Below are 19,145 nucleotides of genomic sequence, written 5' to 3'. Positions count from 1 at the left end.
TGAGCGTGGACTGAAGAGTATAAAGAGAGTTGCTTTAATGGGCTTTCGTGTGACAACCGAAAATCGTCGTGCGCTTGCGCTCCCTGAGATGTTCCAACGGTAGAGTTGAGAACTTATTGCAGAACATCAGAGAGTTACCGATTTCGACATGATGCTGGCTGCATTCACCTTCCGAGTAACACAGTCTTCGCAATCGTGAGACCCGGCTGACGATGCAAAAAATTAATAAAAATAAATTACTTCCTAAATTCGTAGCAAAACAGTGATTTCATTGAAGTATAGGTACCCGAGAGGAAAATGTATACATAGATTATGAATAATGATAGATCAGATGTAATGATGATGCGGAGACCAAAAAGTATATACGTATATACGGTCCATGTACGATATTAATATATATGACCCATTTACGATTAATACGTGATGCATACTATAGATTTTATCATTTTTCAGGATACAAACTGGATAATCTACAATAATACGGCTATAATATAGAAATAGAAGAATGATTCATTTCGAAATGGGATTCTATTCGACGCGCGCTCGATGTATTCCATAACATTAATATTCATAATTATTCCAACAACTTTTCATTTACTCTCTCGATCTTGAACTTTCGTAGGCATAGAATCGTAACGCTGTTTTAGCTAGTCGCAAGTAGAGTATATCTACGTTGGGTAGCGAAGCAAAATTGTTTTCGAAAAATGTTCGGATGGAAAATAATTTAGAGTAACTGCAATACATCACGAAAGCGCGAATTTTGGTCGGGATGAAATGGATGTTCCGTATATGAGACAGTATTTAACGCAGTGTTCTGATTGAAAGACCTGAAGAGATGATTGTCGGCGATTTTTTTTTGATATGGAGAGAAAGAACGGAGCTTCTGCTGACACATTAACAGAAGAATATATCTTTGATCAAAGGCTGACGATCAAAGAGCCTAGCCGCTTCAGTTTGCAATCGGCAGGCAAGATAAAGTGGGTATTTATTGTCTGAAATGTAAAAACTGAAATCATTATACATCATATCATACATCATACATCATCATAGTATTGAAGTTCGAAACTAAAGTCTGAGTATTCGAATGTTCGGATGTTCAGAAAGTGACGTCACCCAAAATTTTTTTTCTTCTGACGTCATCGATCTATACTGATCAGCTAGCCGAATTCCTCAGTCTAGAAACAACCGCGCAATAGAGCGGACGGATGAGAATCGCGCTCCACAGATTTCGAGTACCGGGTTCTCTACCTCCTGGATCCTGCGCTCCGGGTTCTCTTCCCGGTGCAACTCGATTTCCAGGACAAGCGCTCCGTAGTTTCTGGGCTCAAGGTCAACTACCTGAAGAAACTCGACTTCAGGGATGGGCGCTCCGTAATTTCTACGCTCAAGATCCGCTACCTGGTGGAACTCGACTTCAGGAATAAGCGCTCCATAGTTTCTGCGCTCAAAGTCTACTACCTGGTGGAACTTGACTTCCAGGACAAGTGCTGCGTAGTTCCTGCGCTCCAGGTCCACTACCTGGTGAATCTCGACTCTCGGAGGACCAGGAAGACGAGGAGAACAAGGTGGACGAGGAGAACCAGGATGTGTGCTCGGTGAGTTTAACAATTTTATAATAATTAATAGCAATTGTAATTATATTTCATCTGAAATTGTTCAAACTTGTCATGTTTACAACAGATTGTTTCAATTCATTTTTCGCGCTAGCACAAATTCAGTAGCTGTAAATGGGCTAATTAAATTTGTTATACGGCTAATTGAGTAATTAATTAATTTTATTAATCCTTGCACAATATTTTGGATGTGTACTTATACTGGAAATATTTATCACTACTCCAGGTATAACCCGAGGTGGTTATCGGCGGTTGCTGTAAGTGGTTGGCGGTGGTCGGAGGTGGACGAAGAGGAGGACGAGAAAGACAATGTAATGATTCAAATATAACCGCTCACTGTACACGGCACGATCGGATTAGGTTAGACCCAAGGAGTGGGGCACCTAATCGCAAATTTAAGGAGAAAATTAAGAGGCTTGGTCTACGTCTCTCCAGGAGGAAGGAGGTGCGGAGGTTTTCCTCTCTGAAAAGAACTCGTAATCGATCCAAAATCGACCAATTAAAAATAATAAAGTAAATCTAAACTACGAGGACATACCTATTGAATTAAAAATTAAACACTCCAAAACCCAAGCCCAAATTCAAAACGAGACGATATAGAACGAGCAATAATAACAGTGCAATGAACAAATATAGTGCCTTGACGAAAGACGGTTATTGACAATTATTTATAATTTCAAGCATATCCACCAGTTTTAACCATATACACTGTTTTAAAGCATATACACCTGGAATGAATGAATTGTGGAATGGATGAATGAATGAATTTTAAACCTAATGACGGCTCATGTGTATATATATTTATAAATAAATAAAAATTGTCACTCTACTACTTATAGTTTGTGAAAGATTTTTAAAATTGATTTGGCATAATTTTTGATTTTCAAATAATCTTATAACAAGGAGGAAAAGGTCTAAGAGGAGGACGACGGTTTGTACTCGGAGAGTTCAAGAATTTTACAATATTTAATAACAGTTGGTCATTATGTTTATTCTGAAAATTTTTAAACTTGTCATGTTAACAATAAATTATTTGAATTCATTTTTCGCGCAAGCACAAATTCAGAACCTATGGATGAGAAAGAGCGTAGGACCAACTGGCAAGAAACGGCGAGTAAAAGAGCACATGCTGAAAAATGAATCGCGAAATTTTCAGGAATGCAAAGGGGTTCGCCTTACTTTGTATTCAGTTTTAGAGCCGGACATTTTTGGTCTCAGATTCGATTTAAATGACCCCAAACTGACTAACTAGACCCTCAGTAACTCAGAAAAAGCAGCAAGAAAAGCGTGGGACCAAGAGGAGAGAAATTGAAAAGGAAGAAGCACCTGCTGAAAAATGTCGAAAACACAGGTTCTGGTTTTTTGACTGTAACTTTTGATCCGTTGATCGCAGTCTATTGAGACTGCGCCCAATCGATTTCTCACGCAAAATCACGTCGGACTAGTACCGGAGAGAATTTATTCCAGCACTTTTCAACATCGCGAAAATTTTCGCCAAAAATACGAAGGGGTTAACCTTCCTTTTTTTTTGACCGAAAAATCTTCCGTCTCGGAATTGATTTGCATGACCCTTTCCCGACCAATTGGACCTCCAGGAACTTAGAAAACGCAGCGAAAAGAGCGTGGGACCAACAGGAGAGATATGGCGAGCGAAAAAGCACCTGCTGAAAAATGTCGAAAACGCCGGTTCTCGTTTTTTGCCTGTAACTTATAATGCGTTGATCGCAGCGTATTGGGACTGCGCCCAATCGATTTCTCTCGCAAAATTACGTCGACATAGTGCATGCAAGAATCTATTCAGTCAACGGCTGACCATCGAAGGGCCTGGCTGCTTGAGTCTGGAATCGGCAGGAGAGATGAAGTGTGTATTTATTGTATGAAACGTGAAAACTATAAGCATTATACATCATATCATATCATCATACATCGTACATCGTACATCGTACATCATACATCGTACATCATACATCATACAACATCATACCTAGTATTACAGTTCGAAACCAAAGTTTGAATTTTCGGATGTTCAGAAAGTGACGTCACCAATCTAAAATCGGCTAGCCGAGTTCCTCAGTCTGGTAACAACCGCGCAGTAGAGCGGACGGTTGAGAGTCGCGCTCCGCAAATTTCGAGTCCCGGATTCTCAACCTCCCGGATCCCGCGCTTCGGGTCCGCTACGTATTTCGAGTACCGGGTTCTCAACCTCTCGGATCCCGCGCTTCGGGTCCGCTACGCGGTGAAACTCGACTTCCAGGATAAGCGCTCCGTGGTTCCTGGTTCATGTTTACAATAAATTATTTCAATTCGTTTTTCGCGCAACCCCAAATTCGGTAGCTGTCGGTCCGCTAATAAAATTTCTCGACTTCCAGGATAAGCGCTCCGTGGTTCCTGGTTCATGTTTACAATAAATTATTTCAATTCGTTTTTCGCGCAACCCCAAATCAGGTAGCTGTCGGTCCGCTAATAAAATTTCTCGACTTCCAGGATAAGCGCTCCGTGGTTCCTGGTTCATGTTTACAATAAATTATTTCAATTCGTTTTTCGCGCAACCACAAATTCAGTAGCTGTCGGTCCGCTAATAAAATTTCTCGACTTCCAGGATAAGCGCTCCGTGGTTCCTGGTTCATGTTTACAATAAATTATTTCAATTCGTTTTTCGCGCAACCCCAAATTCGGTAGCTGTCGGTCCGCTGATGAAATTTCTCGACTTCCAGGATAAGCGCTCCGTGGTTCCTGGTTCATGTTTACAATAAATTATTTCAATTCGTTTTTCGCGCAACCCCAAATTCGGTAGCTGTCGGTCCGCTAATAAAATTTCTCGACTTCCAGGATGAGCGCTCCGTGGTTCCTGGTTCATGTTTACAATAAATTATTTCAATTCGTTTTTCGCGCAACCCCAAATTCGGTAGCTGTCGGTCCGCTGATAAAATTTCTCGACTTCCAGGATAAGCGCTCCGTGGTTCCTGGTTCATGTTTACAATAAATTATTTCAATTCGTTTTTCGCGCAACCCCAAATTCGGTAGCTGTCGGTCCGCTAATAAAATTTCTCGACTTCCAGGATAAGCGCTCCGTGGTTCCTGGTTCATGTTTACAATAAATTATTTCAATTCGTTTTTCGCGCAACCCCAAATTCGGTAGCTGTCGGTCCGCTAATAAAATTTCTCGACTTCCAGGATAAGCGCTCCGTGGTTCCTGGTTCATGTTTACAATAAATTATTTCAATTCGTTTTTCGCGCAACCCCAAATTCGGTAGCTGTCGGTCCGCTAATAAAATTTCTATAACTTTACAATCTTCTCATAATCTTTTTGGTAAAATATGTCGATAAAAAAATTATATCAAACCTTACACATTATTTTTGATTTGTTCTCACGCTGAAAATATTTATTAGTATTCGAGGTATAACTCGAGGTGGTTGGCGGTTTTCGTTGGAGGTAGTTAGGGGTGGTTGCGGGTAATCTCGGTGATTCAGGAGGAGGGGGACGAGGATTTGTGCTCGGTGAGTAAAACACTTTTATAATATTTCATGGCAATTGTAATTATATTTCATCTGAAATATTACAAACTTGTCACGTTTACAATAAATTATTTCAATTCATTCTTCGTGCAAGCACCTATTTAGTAGCTATGAATAATCTTACACAATTTATTATATTATTAATTAATTATTTATTATTCTTATAATATTTGATGGCAATTGTAATTATATTTCATCTGAAATATTACAAACTTGTCACCTTTACAATAAATTATTTCAATTCATTTTTCGTGCAAGCACAAATTCAGTAGCTACGAATAAGCTTATACGATTTATTATATTATTAATCAATTATTTGATCAATTACTCAATTATATTAATCCTTATACAATATTTTCGATGTGTTCTTATACTGAAAATATTTATTACTATTCAAGGTATAACCTAAGGTGGTTGAAGGTGGTCGGAGGTGGACGAGGAGGAGGACAAGGAGGACGAGGATTTGTGCTCGGTGAGTAAAACACTTTTATAATATTTCATGGCAATTGTAATTATATTTTATTTAAAATATTTCAAACTAGTCATGTTTACAATAAATTATTTCAATTCATTTTTCGCGCAAGCACATATTCAGTAGCTATGAATAAGCTTATACAATTCATTATATTATTAAATAATTAATCAATTATATTAATCCTTATACAATATTTTTGATGTGTTCCTATACTGAAAATATTTACATTAGATCATTTCAATTCTTTTTCGTGCAAGCACATATTCAGTAGCTATGAATAATCTTATACAATTTATTATATTATTAATTAATTAATTAATATTCTTATAATTTTTGATGGCAATTGTAATTATATTTCATCTGAAATATTACCAACTTGTCACGTTTACAATAAATTATTTCAATTCATTTCTCGTGCAAGCACATACTCAGTAGCTATGAATAATCTTGTACAGTTCATTGTATCATTAATTAATTGAATAATTACATCAATCCTTACACAATATTTTTGATGTGTTCCTATACTAAAATATTCATTACTATTCCAGGTATTACCCGAGGTGGTCGGAGGTGGACGAGAAGGAGGACGAGCTGGACGAGGAGGAGGACCAGGTGGACGAGGAGGAGGACGAGGTGGACGAGGAGGAGGCGGGGTGGGTCGTGGGAGAGGACCTCTCCTCTCCTCAGAGGAGAGGAGGAGGCGGGGTGGGTCGTGGGAGAGGACCTCTCCTCTTCTCAGAGGAGAGGAGAGGGAGGGGGAGGGGCAGGGAAGGGGGTGAGGTGGGCGGGGAGGGGGAGGGGGGAGGGAAGGGAAGGGGAGGGGCGGGGGCGGGAGGGAGGGAGGGAGGGAGGGAGGGTGGGCGGGAGGGAGGGAGGGAGAGAGTAGAGGATGGATGTCGATGCGAGCCCATTAAAGTGAACAGAGCAAAACACCCCCCGCCCGCCCGCCCGCCCGCCCACCCTCCCTCCCTCCCACCCGCCCACCCACCCTCCCTCCCTCCCTCCACCCCTTCCCTTCCCTCCCCCCTCCCCCTCCCCGCCCACCTCACCACCTTCCCTGCCCCTCCCCCTCCCTCTCCTCTCCTCTGAGGAGAGGAGAGGTCCTCTCCCACGACCCACCCCGCCTCCTCCTCTCCTCTGAGGAGAGGAGAGGTCCTCTCCCACGACCCACCCCGCCTCCTCCTCGTCCACCTCGTCCTCCTCCTCGTCCACCTGGTCCTCCTCCTCGTCCAGCTCGTCCTCCTTCTCGTCCACCTCCGACCACCTCGGGTAATACCTGGAATAGTAATGAATATTTTAGTATAGGAACACAACAAAAATATTGTGTAAGGATTGATGTAATTATTCAATTAATTAATGATACAATGAACTGTACAAGATTATTCATAGCTACTGAGTATGTGCTTGCACGAGAAATGAATTGAAATAATTTATTGTAAACGTGACAAGTTGGTAATATTTCAGATGAAATATAATTACAATTGCCATCAAAAATTATAAGAATATTAATTAATTAATTAATAATATAATAAATTGTATAAGATTATTCATAGCTACTGAATATGTGCTTGCACGAAAAAGAATTGAAATGATCTAATGTAAATATTTTCAGTATAGGAACACATCAAAAATATTGTATAAGGATTAATATAATTGATTAATTATTTAATAATATAATGAATTGTATAAGCTTATTCATAGCTACTGAATATGTGCTTGCGCGAAAAATGAATTGAAATAATTTATTGTAAACATGACTAGTTTGGAATATTTTAAATAAAATATAATTACAATTGCCATGAAATATTATAAAAGTGTTTTACTCACCGAGCACAAATCCTCGTCCTCCTTGTCCTCCTCCTCGTCCACCTCCGACCACCTTCAACCACCTTAGGTTATACCTTGAATAGTAATAAATATTTTCAGTATAAGAACACATCGAAAATATTGTATAAGGATTAATATAATTGAGTAATTGATCAAATAATTGATTAATAATATTATAAATCGTATAAGCTTATTCGTAGCTACTGAATTTGTGCTTGCACGAAAAATGAATTGAAATAATTTATTGTAAAGGTGACAAGTTTGTAATATTTCAGATGAAATATAATTACAATTGCCATCAAATATTATAAGAATAATAAATAATTAATTAATAATATAATAAATTGTGTAAGATTATTCATAGCTACTAAATAGGTGCTTGCACGAAGAATGAATTGAAATAATTTATTGTAAACGTGACAAGTTTGTAATATTTCAGATGAAATATAATTACAATTGCCATGAAATATTATAAAAGTGTTTTACTCACCGAGCACAAATCCTCGTCCCCCTCCTCCTGAATCACCGAGATTACCCGCAACCACCCCTAACTACCTCCAACGAAAACCGCCAACCACCTCGAGTTATACCTCGAATACTAATAAATATTTTCAGCGTGAGAACAAATCAAAAATAATGTGTAAGGTTTGATATAATTTTTTTATCGACATATTTTACCAAAAAGATTATGAGAAGATTGTAAAGTTATAGAAATTTTATTAGCGGACCGACAGCTACCGAATTTGGGGTTGCGCGAAAAACGAATTGAAATAATTTATTGTAAACATGAACCAGGAACCACGGAGCGCTTATCCTGGAAGTCGAGAAATTTTATTAGCGGACCGACAGCTACCGAATTTGGGGTTGCGCGAAAAACGAATTGAAATAATTTATTGTAAACATGAACCAGGAACCACGGAGCGCTTATCCTGGAAGTCGAGAAATTTTATTAGCGGACCGACAGCTACCGAATTTGGGGTTGCGCGAAAAACGAATTGAAATAATTTATTGTAAACATGAACCAGGAACCACGGAGCGCTTATCCTGGAAGTCGAGAAATTTTATTAGCGGACCGACAGCTACCGAATTTGGGGTTGCGCGAAAAACGAATTGAAATAATTTATTGTAAACATGAACCAGGAACCACGGAGCGCTTATCCTGGAAGTCGAGAAATTTTATCAGCGGACCGACAGCTACCGAATTTGGGGTTGCGCGAAAAACGAATTGAAATAATTTATTGTAAACATGAACCAGGAACCACGGAGCGCTTATCCTGGAAGTCGAGAAATTTTATCAGCGGACCGACAGCTACCGAATTTGGGGTTGCGCGAAAAACGAATTGAAATAATTTATTGTAAACATGAACCAGGAACCACGGAGCGCTTATCCTGGAAGTCGAGAAATTTTATTAGCGGACCGACAGCTACCGAATTTGGGGTTGCGCGAAAAACGAATTGAAATAATTTATTGGCAACATGAACCAGGAACCACGGAGCGCTTATCCTGGAAGTCGAGAAATTTTATTAGCGGACCGACAGCTACCGAATTTGGGGTTGCGCGAAAAACGAATTGAAATAATTTATTGTAAACATGAACCAGGAACCACGGAGCGCTTATCCTGGAAGTCGAGAAATTTTATTAGCGGACCGACAGCTACCGAATTTGGGGTTGCGCGAAAAACGAATTGAAATAATTTATTGTAAACATGAACCAGGAACCACGGAGCGCTTATCCTGGAAGTCGAGAAATTTTATTAGCGGACCGACAGCTACCGAATTTGGGGTTGCGCGAAAAACGAATTGAAATAATTTATTGTAAACATGAACCAGGAACCACGGAGCGCTTATCCTGGAAGTCGAGAAATTTTATCAGCGGACCGACAGCTACCGAATTTGGGGTTGCGCGAAAAACGAATTGAAATAATTTATTGTAAACATGAACCAGGAACCACGGAGCGCTTATCCTGGAAGTCGAGAAATTTTATTAGCGGACCGACAGCTACCGAATTTGGGGTTGCGCGAAAAACGAATTGAAATAATTTATTGTAAACATGAACCAGGAACCACGGAGCGCTTATCCTGGAAGTCGAGAAATTTTATCAGCGGACCGACAGCTACCGAATTTGGGGTTGCGCGAAAAACGAATTGAAATAATTTATTGTAAACATGAACCAGGAACCACGGAGCGCTTATCCTGGAAGTCGAGAAATTTTATTAGCGGACCGACAGCTACCGAATTTGGGGTTGCGCGAAAAACGAATTGAAATAATTTATTGTAAACATGAACCAGGAACCACGGAGCGCTTATCCTGGAAGTCGAGTTTCACCGCGTAGCGGACCCGAAGCGCGGGATCCGAGAGGTTGAGAACCCGGTACTCGAAATACGTAGCGGACCCGAAGCGCGGGATCCGGGAGGTTGAGAATCCGGGACTCGAAATTTGCGGAGCGCGACTCTCAACCGTCCGCTCTACTGCGCGGTTGTTACCAGACTGAGGAACTCGGCTAGCCGATTTTAGATTGGTGACGTCACTTTCTGAACATCCGAAAATTCAAACTTTGGTTTCGAACTGTAATACTAGGTATGATGTTGTATGATGTATGATGTACGATGTATGATGTATGATGTACGATGTACGATGTACGATGTATGATGATATGATATGATGGATAATGCTTATAGTTTTCACGTTTCATACAAGAAATACACACCTTATCTCTCCTGCCGATTCCAGACTCAAGCGGCCAGGCCCTTCGATGGTCAGCCGTTGATTGAGGATATATTCTTCAGTGAACGGCTCGGCTAATAACGCTGCCGTTCTGCGACAGTTGGATGATGAAAAATTTCGCTCGTATCTTTCAAATGTGTGTTAAAATACACTCGAAATGTTAAGAAGCGTCGTTCTTTCTCTCCCTATCACCTTTCTAGGTCTTTAAATCACTACGCAGCGTTAAGTACTGTCTCATATACGAAGCATCCGTTTCATCTCGTTCAAAATTAACGCATCCGTGATGTATTACAGTTACTCTGAATTTTTTTCCATCCGAATACTTTTTGAAAAACAATTCTGCTCCTCCACCCAACGCAGATACTTCACTTGCGACCAGCTAAAACAACGTTTCGCTTCTATGCCTATGAAAATTCAAGATCGAGAGAGTAAATGAAAAGTTATTGGAATAATTATGAATTGCCCAGTTGCCCACCGAAAACTGGTCACAAAAATTCACCCAGGGGTATCCGTCTTTATTATCTTCAGTCAACGTTCGAACATTTATTTGGACGGCCTCGTAATTTTATGTCGTGATACCCCTGTACACGTAGCGACGCGTGCGGCCGTTGATGAAACTACCAACGCCGACGATAATACGATACCGTAGCGCTGTTGTTCCATCACTGCTATCCGTTTCCAATATCGAATATTCTAGTTTTCTATTTCTTGAATCTCGCGAAAACTTCCAACGTTATTTCTTACGTAGTGAATTAAAATGTATTTTATTTATCGATTCGAATCACGATTTGAACGAATTATTGATGTCAGTAGTTGAAGGCGACATGACTCAGAATATTTTTACTGTGTTTTTCTTTGATTATTTCAGAAAACTATAGATCAGCAAATATCGCTGACTTCAAATACGTACCAATTATCCCAACACCTGTGTAAATAATATTTTTTAGTGCCATATATTTACGCTACCGGATGTTTACGTGATCCATAATCACTGTATCAGGCAGGCGTCGGGACTTCCGGTTCAAGTTTCGGCTGTTCGCCGTTCGAGAGAGGTCGTCCTTAAAATCTTGTAAAATTACGTTTGTGGCAATAATGATTGACTTAACAAGGTATCTTGATTCGCGCTGATTTTAATCCGAGTAAAATTCCAGCGATAAATCTTGTAGCCGATGAGGGAACCTTGATCACGGTAATTGGAGAATCGGTCAGAAATGTGTCGGGTAACCTGTCATTCGAGTGATATTTGTTTTAGTTTATTGCGTATGTGTGTGACGGTGCTGAGTATTAACGGGTCTCGTCTCATTAATCGCACAATTGCGTATTGTGCGTAAATAAATATTGTGCCGTAAGTGTTTCACTCAGGTTGGATTGAAAAGGCGTCAAACAACGGGTAAAAATTTGTTTTATATTGACCTTGCCAGTGTGAGTTGCGAGAGACGGCTGCCGTGTGATAGCTGAAATATACAGGGCATTAGCAATTGTTGCAAGGCTTTTATTTTACTATTATTTCTATTCTCCTTCTACGTTGTATGTTGCAACATTCCGTTAAGGGTTTCATTCAGGCTGGATTGAAAAGGCTTCGAACAACGGGTGAAAATTCGTTTTATTTTGACCTTTTCAGTGTGAGAGCTGAAATACAGGGCATAAATAATTGTTGCAAGGCTTTCGTTTTTACTATCGTTTCTTATTTCCTTAATCGTTAAATATCTACATTGGCAAGGACACTTTTTTTTACCTCCTCTTACAGCTCCTGTCTCGAATTTTATCACAACCGATCATTCAAGGTGTGTTAATAATTTAAACAAGCAAGTGCAGCTTTGTGCTAATTATAAACTATATAATGGAGGACAGTGATGTCAAGCAGGTTGAAGAATCTGAGCCTAATAACAAATCTCAGAATGACGAAACCTCCGATCAAACAGACGAGGCAAGCGTTGGTTGTGCACATTACAAAAGAAAGTCGAAATTTGTGGTAAGTTTCATTTATTCGTACTTTCTAATTCACGTGAACATATTAGTTTTCATCCAGATCCCCCAAAGCGAATAAAGTATGCTGAAAAATTTGCGCATCTGCTTTATAACTTGATATAGCAATTATTCGCCAGTACGATTTACCGTTGAAAATAATGTACTCATATTAATTAAAATGTATACACGTAACACGCGGTAGACTCTCCGTAACTTCCTATATTCTGGAGTTTTAAGCACTAAGCGCAAAGTGCGAGAAATTGTCTTGCTAGCGCTGATTAGACGAGCTTTGTTCTTTTCATAAAATACGCGATAGTTTAACGGCAGGGAATCGTATCTATATGTAGCAGCGATACTTGTAACGAGAAGCTGTCCAAACAAAAAGTTGGCACTTAAGAAGTTACGGAGAGTCCAGCATACGTGCATCTACCTACCTTATCAACGCTTAACCGACTCTCGTGCAAATATGAATTCTTGGTAATAAACACCGCTAGAGCAGCACGTGGAATATACGTGATTTCGATAGCTTTCAAATGCATACAGAGCAGGTTACCGAATGGTATTTGATCAACGACACGTCTACATTCGTGCATTGTTTACTACCTTATATGCTTTTAGAAACCTATAAGAATAACAATGCCATATCTAAAGTGAAAGACTGTAGTCATCGGTCGCTCTAGGCAAGCATGAGGCATGTTAAGATACTTGATTCAACCGATTGGCATGCGTGAGGTCGAAGTTGGTTACGTTAATTTAACGATGAATTTTCAGAAAAAAAATGTTGTATTGCAACTTTACGATTGACTGAAATTTAATAAACCGTAATAAAGCAAGATATACTTATATTTTAGAAACGTGACTTCTTCAAAGCCGTTGAAAAATTGCATAATATCAATTTTAGATCAACAATTTTTGCTAATATTAAAAATTTGAACCTCTTTGGCATTCTTGGAAGTTTAAATTTCTTATTCTTTCAAAGATATTAACTTTTAATATGAGATACATTGTATGAAACTCAATCTGTCCAGAAAAATAAATAAGAATCTTTACTTTTCAAAAATTTAATGTATGGAAAAATTATTAATTCTCGAGAGAATTGCAGATCAGTCAGCCAACCCTGAACCAGAACATTGTGCAGTTGTCACTCTATTATTCTATGAAGGCAATTATTAACCAGTGGTGCTCAAACTGCTGCAACACAATTCAATCTGTTTTGCAGCAGAGAAATACAATTTTCTCAATCCTGTAACTGTTGCAGTGAATTCACTGAAGTCACGACATCCATTTTTCTAGTATTAGCTAATCAAAATATCAAAAGTTAATGGGTTTTATCTAATTAATATATAATCTTACGAGTTATTCTTGGTAAAAATAACAGTACTTTTATTATATTTAGACATTGTCCATACTTGGAAATAATTACTATTTCATTTAGCCTCGTCCCTCTAGTTTGAAGCTTAAAACTCTTTGCTGTGGGTACATGTGTGAACCTTTACAGTGGATCAATAAAACATATTTATCTCTGTTGCTGAACGTGAGTGAAGGTGTACCGCGTGCTTTGTAATCTATAATCGGAAGGCATTTAGAAATAATATGGGTCTTTTTCGCTTATTAATTGAATGTAAATGAAGTTTTGTTAATTTCAATTCAGGATTATTACTTGTCCGTGCCAAATAGACTAATCCTTGATCTAGATAATAAGATAACGAATAACGATAAGTCAATTGATTTGTTTTCATTTTACAGACGCCATGCTGCAACAAGGTTTACACCTGCAGATTTTGTCACGATGAGCAAGAAGCCCATACCGTTAATAGGAAAGAAGTAACGGAGCTCATCTGTGTCCTGTGCGATACTCGCCAACCCGTGCAAGCTACTTGTCAAAAATGCAATTGCAGATTTGGAAAGTACACGTGTCTAGAATGCAACTTGTTCGACGACGAAGATAAGAATCAATATCACTGCGATGGATGTGGGATTTGCAGGGTCGGAGGACGTGAGAGGTTCTTTCACTGTGCTAAATGCAATATGTGCTTACCGGTGCAGTTGCAGAATGGTCATAAGGTGAATAAAACAAAAATATTACACGACATGAAAAGGTTTTAGCAAAGGATCTTACTTGTTTCTTATTGATACCTCCTCATTCAATTCTGTACTGACGCAGAATACTTAAAAGTAAATATGTATTGCAAAATTGAATTACATTTCAGTGCGTTGAAAATGTTTCGCATGCAAATTGTCCGGTTTGCTTGGAAGACATTCACACAAGTAGAATTCCATGCCACATTCCTGATTGCGGACATCTGTTACATCGTACCTGCTTCGAAGAGCTTCTACATTCTGGCCACTATGCCTGTCCTACCTGCCAGGTATCCCTGCTAGACATGTCGGAACTTTGGAGATTCTTAGACAACGAAGTATCACAGACACCGATGCCTCCTGAGTACAGAGATTACAAGGCCGATATATTGTGCAAGGATTGTCACGAGGTTAGATGTTATTAATTACCTATTGCCAATTGACGACGTATGCTTTTTTTAATTGCGACAAATCTCCCGACAATCAATTTCTCCCATCTCATCAATTTAACGTTCCAGGAGTCCACTGTCAAGTTTCACGTGGTTGGCTTGAAGTGTTTAAACTGCGGAAGTTACAACACATGCAGGATCAAAGGGTCTCCGTGTCCTGGTAAATATTGAATTAACACCATCAAATTAAAAAAAAATTTAATGGAATTATTCTTACACTCGTTCGCTCCTATCAGATCCAGAATCCTTGGATGTTGCAGCTGGTGGAAGTGGTACAGGAGATGAGGAAAGTTCGCAAGACCATGATTCCCCGTAATGATATTGGGTATCAATATTTTTAGATGAAAAGATTCAGCTGAAAATTTTCACGATACGGTACGTCAAATTGAAGGCCTACGTTAATTGCACTCTCAACAGTAGGGAAATGTGTGTAATGTGTGTGATTTTATTCGAATAACATTGAATGAATAATTGAATGTAACGGATGTTCTGCAAGCCACATGCGGTTGTTAAGTACCTAAATTTCAAACTGTAAAATACACGTATACTCTTATGTATACTATGAACGCTTAGTCTTGCAGCTTACATAATTTAATGCCGGAAAGAGAAATGTTTATCAGATTGTAATCTAAGTCGATTTTCACGATTTGCCTTTTTTTGAAAGCAAGTGGCATAACATCGAGGAATGCTTGAATTTACGAATAACGATTCATAACACAAAGATTCTCTAGTTTGAAAAACGTATTATTACATTTTGAAACGTACATATTTATCTTTTAGAGCAATTTTTTCAATTAGGAGGCAATTTTCGCTACTTATAATCTACTGTTATTCTATTTTTCATTGATTATCGTGCAGTGCATTTAAGATCTTTTAGAAATACGTACAATAGTAACCACCATTGCGGGTATATATGAATACCGGAACTAAAATAGTCTAAATGCTTGCTCAGCTTTATTAGAATTTCTCTTTAATGAATATATGCTGTAGGTAATATCTGTATTACAATTGGTATACCTATACTCAAATTATAATAAGGTATGTAGAACCCTGACGAGGCATCGAGGCTTTAAGTTGAATTAGAGATTAATTTTATTAACTAAGAAAGAGCATAGAAACAAATGCTGTTAATAAAATATAATTTCGTCAAACATTTGTCCGAAAGCCGACAATATGTAAATACATACACACTACGATTAAGGCCATAAAATTAGCATGAGTAATTTTCTCATTGATACCAAAAAGACGTAGTTGTTTTCGTTAATGATATATTTTCTCTGCGTATCAAAGCGTTGAAAATGCCGTTAACTATATGAATAACGTTGTTTTGTCTTCAAAACACGTTTTGCTTAATTTTAGTAATCAATTGTTATGCATTCCCTTGGCTTGCCATTCCTAATTCGGAGCATTTGAGCTAAAATCGTGTTTCTTGTTAGTATAATTGAAGAATTTCCATACACGTGTTATATATCAATATTTTTATTTCTCTAATGTTAGTAAATTGATTTTGAGACATTCCTTTTGGGCATAAACCTATGTTTACACATATAGGGCCAAGCTGACCAGTTATTTTGATCTTTATACAGGTCTTAATCGGTATACAAACAGTTTTTAGTTAGAAAACAAACAATCTTACTACTTTTTACATTCCAAGAAACTAGTAATAATCAAACTATTACTAGGAAATGAAGGTAGCAGCAACTGTACCTCTTAATCAAATCATTATCATGTTTGAAAACCACTATACACTGTGCGTCAAATGTTGAGGTTATTTGGCTGCCCCTGTAATGTTGTTTTCATCCAATTTATGTCACTTATCTTGCGTACAAGAGGCAGCTTGTATTTGAACTCGTTCAACTTACACACCGCAATTTGAATCACCCCCTTCTCCACCCAGTTGGTTGTCGCATATTGTTGTCCTTTTGCAACATTTTCTTTATTTTCGAAGTGAAAAATCACCGTTTCAGTGATTGTGGAATATTGTCAGGGTAGAAAGATATTATTGTACCACAACGATTTGCCAGAGATTTATTTCTTAAATAGTGCATTTTGTATATGTATAATTGCTGTAAATAAAGATGCGTGATTGTTTATCACGCGAGAAATAAAGTGTGAAATGAGTCTTAAACACATGAGTACAGAGAGATTTATTGTAACGTGATCATGAATTTAGATTTCTGTACTATAAAAAATTATCAATTTTATATTAGCACGCAGCGAACGTTTTTTTCAATAATTAGGCTCTATTTACTTCAGTACTTGTTCAATAGAATTAAGGAAAATAATATTATCTCATTACAATAGGTTTCTCTACTTTATGCACGTAGAAATATTTGATACATGTACCGAATTGGAGACAAGTTGGGCTACGATGGTACATGTACCTTGGAAAGATATAGTAATATTAATCGGCTGGAAAGGGTTCAATTAATTCGTTGTACCAATGATTATTGGTATCTTTATTGATCTTTTCTCCAATACATCAAGCGTATAAGCTAGGTGTCGTAACATATTGCGTGCGTTGAACTTGTCACGAATATGATCAATTAGTGTGAATTGTTTCGACGCAGTATCACTCCGTACTGAATACAGAGATTCTTAAAACAACTATTCATTATTCCACTTACTCGAAAAACGGTAGTTGATAAAATTCGTAGATATCGTGTATTCAATAATTTGTGTATGTGTGCGTATATTTGTTAGAAACTTTGACATGTGATTTTAAAAACTGAATAAAATGTAGTACTTTGTTCTTACTACTGCAAATTCCACCTCACACTTGCATTACGGATATCCCATGGCTGTTTATCTCATCGGTTTTAACCCCCGCAAATGTAGGTCCGTAAATGTGCTATTTCTGTAAGATCGAAATTTGCTGCTTCAACGTCGGTGATAAAGGCATTTACTATTGTTTCTTTGAGCCGGACAAATTTTGATTTTAATTGATCGGTAGAGAAATGATCCAAAGAACTGCTAAACAAGGTACCTGATGTTTACAAAACCGGTTTCTTTTATTTTGTAATTCGTTGAACAAAGAAAATGAACAAAGAAGATGAATAGGGCCTTTCTCCAAAAATCTTTCGTCTCAGATTTGTTTTGTATAATCCTGGCTGGACTGAGCGGACCCCCAGAAACTCAGAAAACGCACCAAAAATGCACCACTATCGTTTTTAGGCTGTAACTTTCGAACCGTTGCTTGCAGCGTTTTTGAAACTTGCCTCGTCGATACCTCGCGCAAAATTACGTCAACGGAGTGTTCGGATGAAGTCATTCCAGCGTTTTTCAAATCGGTAAAATCTCAGATGAAGAACTCCAAGAGACCCTCCTCGTTTCTATCGGTGTGTGGATTTTCACGCACTTCCAATTGAATCTTTCAATCACTTAATTGTTTGCCGTGTCACAGGAATGTTCCCAAGCGTCGTATGACGTTGTATTTGAGATTTCTGGAGCTACTCGATTTTCGTAACATCAACAGTTATTACGCCAAATTTACTCCTTCGATCGGCCTTTGAATTCCTTCAAGCAACTCGAACGCGATAACGAAAACATCGTGAGATCGAATCAATAACATTCTTTTGTTCGTCTTATGTTATTAGTATATTTCAAGTTTGAACCATTAAGCAATAATTGTGGTACTTCTTTTACTTCCGAGGTATGAAGTATTGATTGTAGCATTTCAGTTGTTACGATTAATCTATTTGCTAATTGCGATCACAGCTCTTGAAAACGCAGCATAATTCTTCGATAATATTTCTGATCCGTATAACAGAACGTTGATAGTTTCACTATCATATCGAATTATTCCAATTCACAGATAGGACGATTCAAAACTTTCAACAGCATCACTGCTATAAATACCTTAATCTGATTTCGTAAATCTCACGTCTGTCAACGTAAATCAAAGTATATTCCATTCTAGATCAATATTAATACATGATTGATACGTATAATATAAAAAATAGTCATAAATTCTCTCGGATAATAAATGGTTCAAAACTCTAAATTAGTTAATTAAATCTATTGCTCAAACAGCCAGCCGCGTGTCACAATAATTCCTACGTCCGCTACAAAATATAGTCACAAAAAATTTCTCCGTTGTGTAAACAAAAATATTTCACGTTATTCACAATCAGAAGTATCGTAGTCACAGGTTATAAATTTATACGACTGTTTCGATCAGCAGAGTACGTGAAAATTCGAAAACCACAAAATCTGGTGTTGTTGCAGCGTAAGTATATTAATAAAATTATTTGACGAACCGATTGTAAAAAACAATCGAGTCCTTCAAAGCTTTAAGTGCAATCGACGGATCAGCTACAACTCTATTTTATTCGTTATTTCTACGAGTAAATCACTCGGAGAACTTATCGCAATATTTTAAGCTGTAATTCTGTAACTTTAAATTAATATTGAGCAGGATTTCGAGTGAAAAATGATTCTTATAACCGGATACCGGATAATTCATCTCGGAGCCAAACATCATTTTTAACCC

At 38.1% G+C, this 19,145-nt stretch overlaps 1 protein-coding gene across 4 annotated transcripts; it reads left to right on the top strand.

The window, feature by feature from the left end:
- Positions 1–11,113: 11,113 nt before the first annotated feature.
- LOC124182492 (RING finger and CHY zinc finger domain-containing protein 1) lies at positions 11,114–17,429 on the top strand. Of its 4 annotated transcripts, none has more exons than XM_046569838.1 (6): positions 11,114–11,346; positions 11,905–12,129; positions 13,872–14,189; positions 14,336–14,614; positions 14,723–14,813; positions 14,890–17,429. In XM_046569838.1, the coding sequence occupies exons 2-6, from the start codon at positions 11,998–12,000 to the stop codon at positions 14,967–14,969; spliced, it is 900 nt and encodes a 299-aa protein (XP_046425794.1). In that variant the 5' UTR covers positions 11,114–11,346; positions 11,905–11,997; the 3' UTR covers positions 14,970–17,429. The 4 variants fall into 4 exon arrangements, with proteins under 4 accessions (XP_046425794.1, XP_046425792.1, XP_046425793.1 ...); XM_046569836.1 differs by having other exon boundaries at positions 11,114–11,502; XM_046569837.1 differs by having other exon boundaries at positions 11,114–11,547; positions 11,942–12,129.
- The last annotated feature ends 1,716 nt before the right edge of the window (positions 17,430–19,145 follow it).

The sequence above is a fragment of the Neodiprion fabricii genome, chromosome 5 (genome assembly GCF_021155785.1).
Source record: "Neodiprion fabricii isolate iyNeoFabr1 chromosome 5, iyNeoFabr1.1, whole genome shotgun sequence".
In the NCBI taxonomy this organism is placed as follows: domain Eukaryota; kingdom Metazoa; phylum Arthropoda; class Insecta; order Hymenoptera; family Diprionidae; genus Neodiprion; species Neodiprion fabricii.
The sequence above is the reverse complement of the archived record's forward strand: the minus strand, read 5'-3'. Positions and strand labels throughout refer to the sequence as shown.

Coding starts and splice junctions, on each gene's coding strand:
- LOC124182492 (XM_046569838.1), top strand. CDS start 11,998: ATGGAGGACAGTGATGTCAAGCAGGTTGAAGAATCTGAGCCTAATAAC. Junction 14,190..14,335: donor AGTTGCAGAATGGTCATAAG/GTGAATAAAACA, acceptor ATTACATTTCAG/TGCGTTGAAAATGTTTCGCA. Junction 14,814..14,889: donor CAAAGGGTCTCCGTGTCCTG/GTAAATATTGAA, acceptor CGCTCCTATCAG/ATCCAGAATCCTTGGATGTT.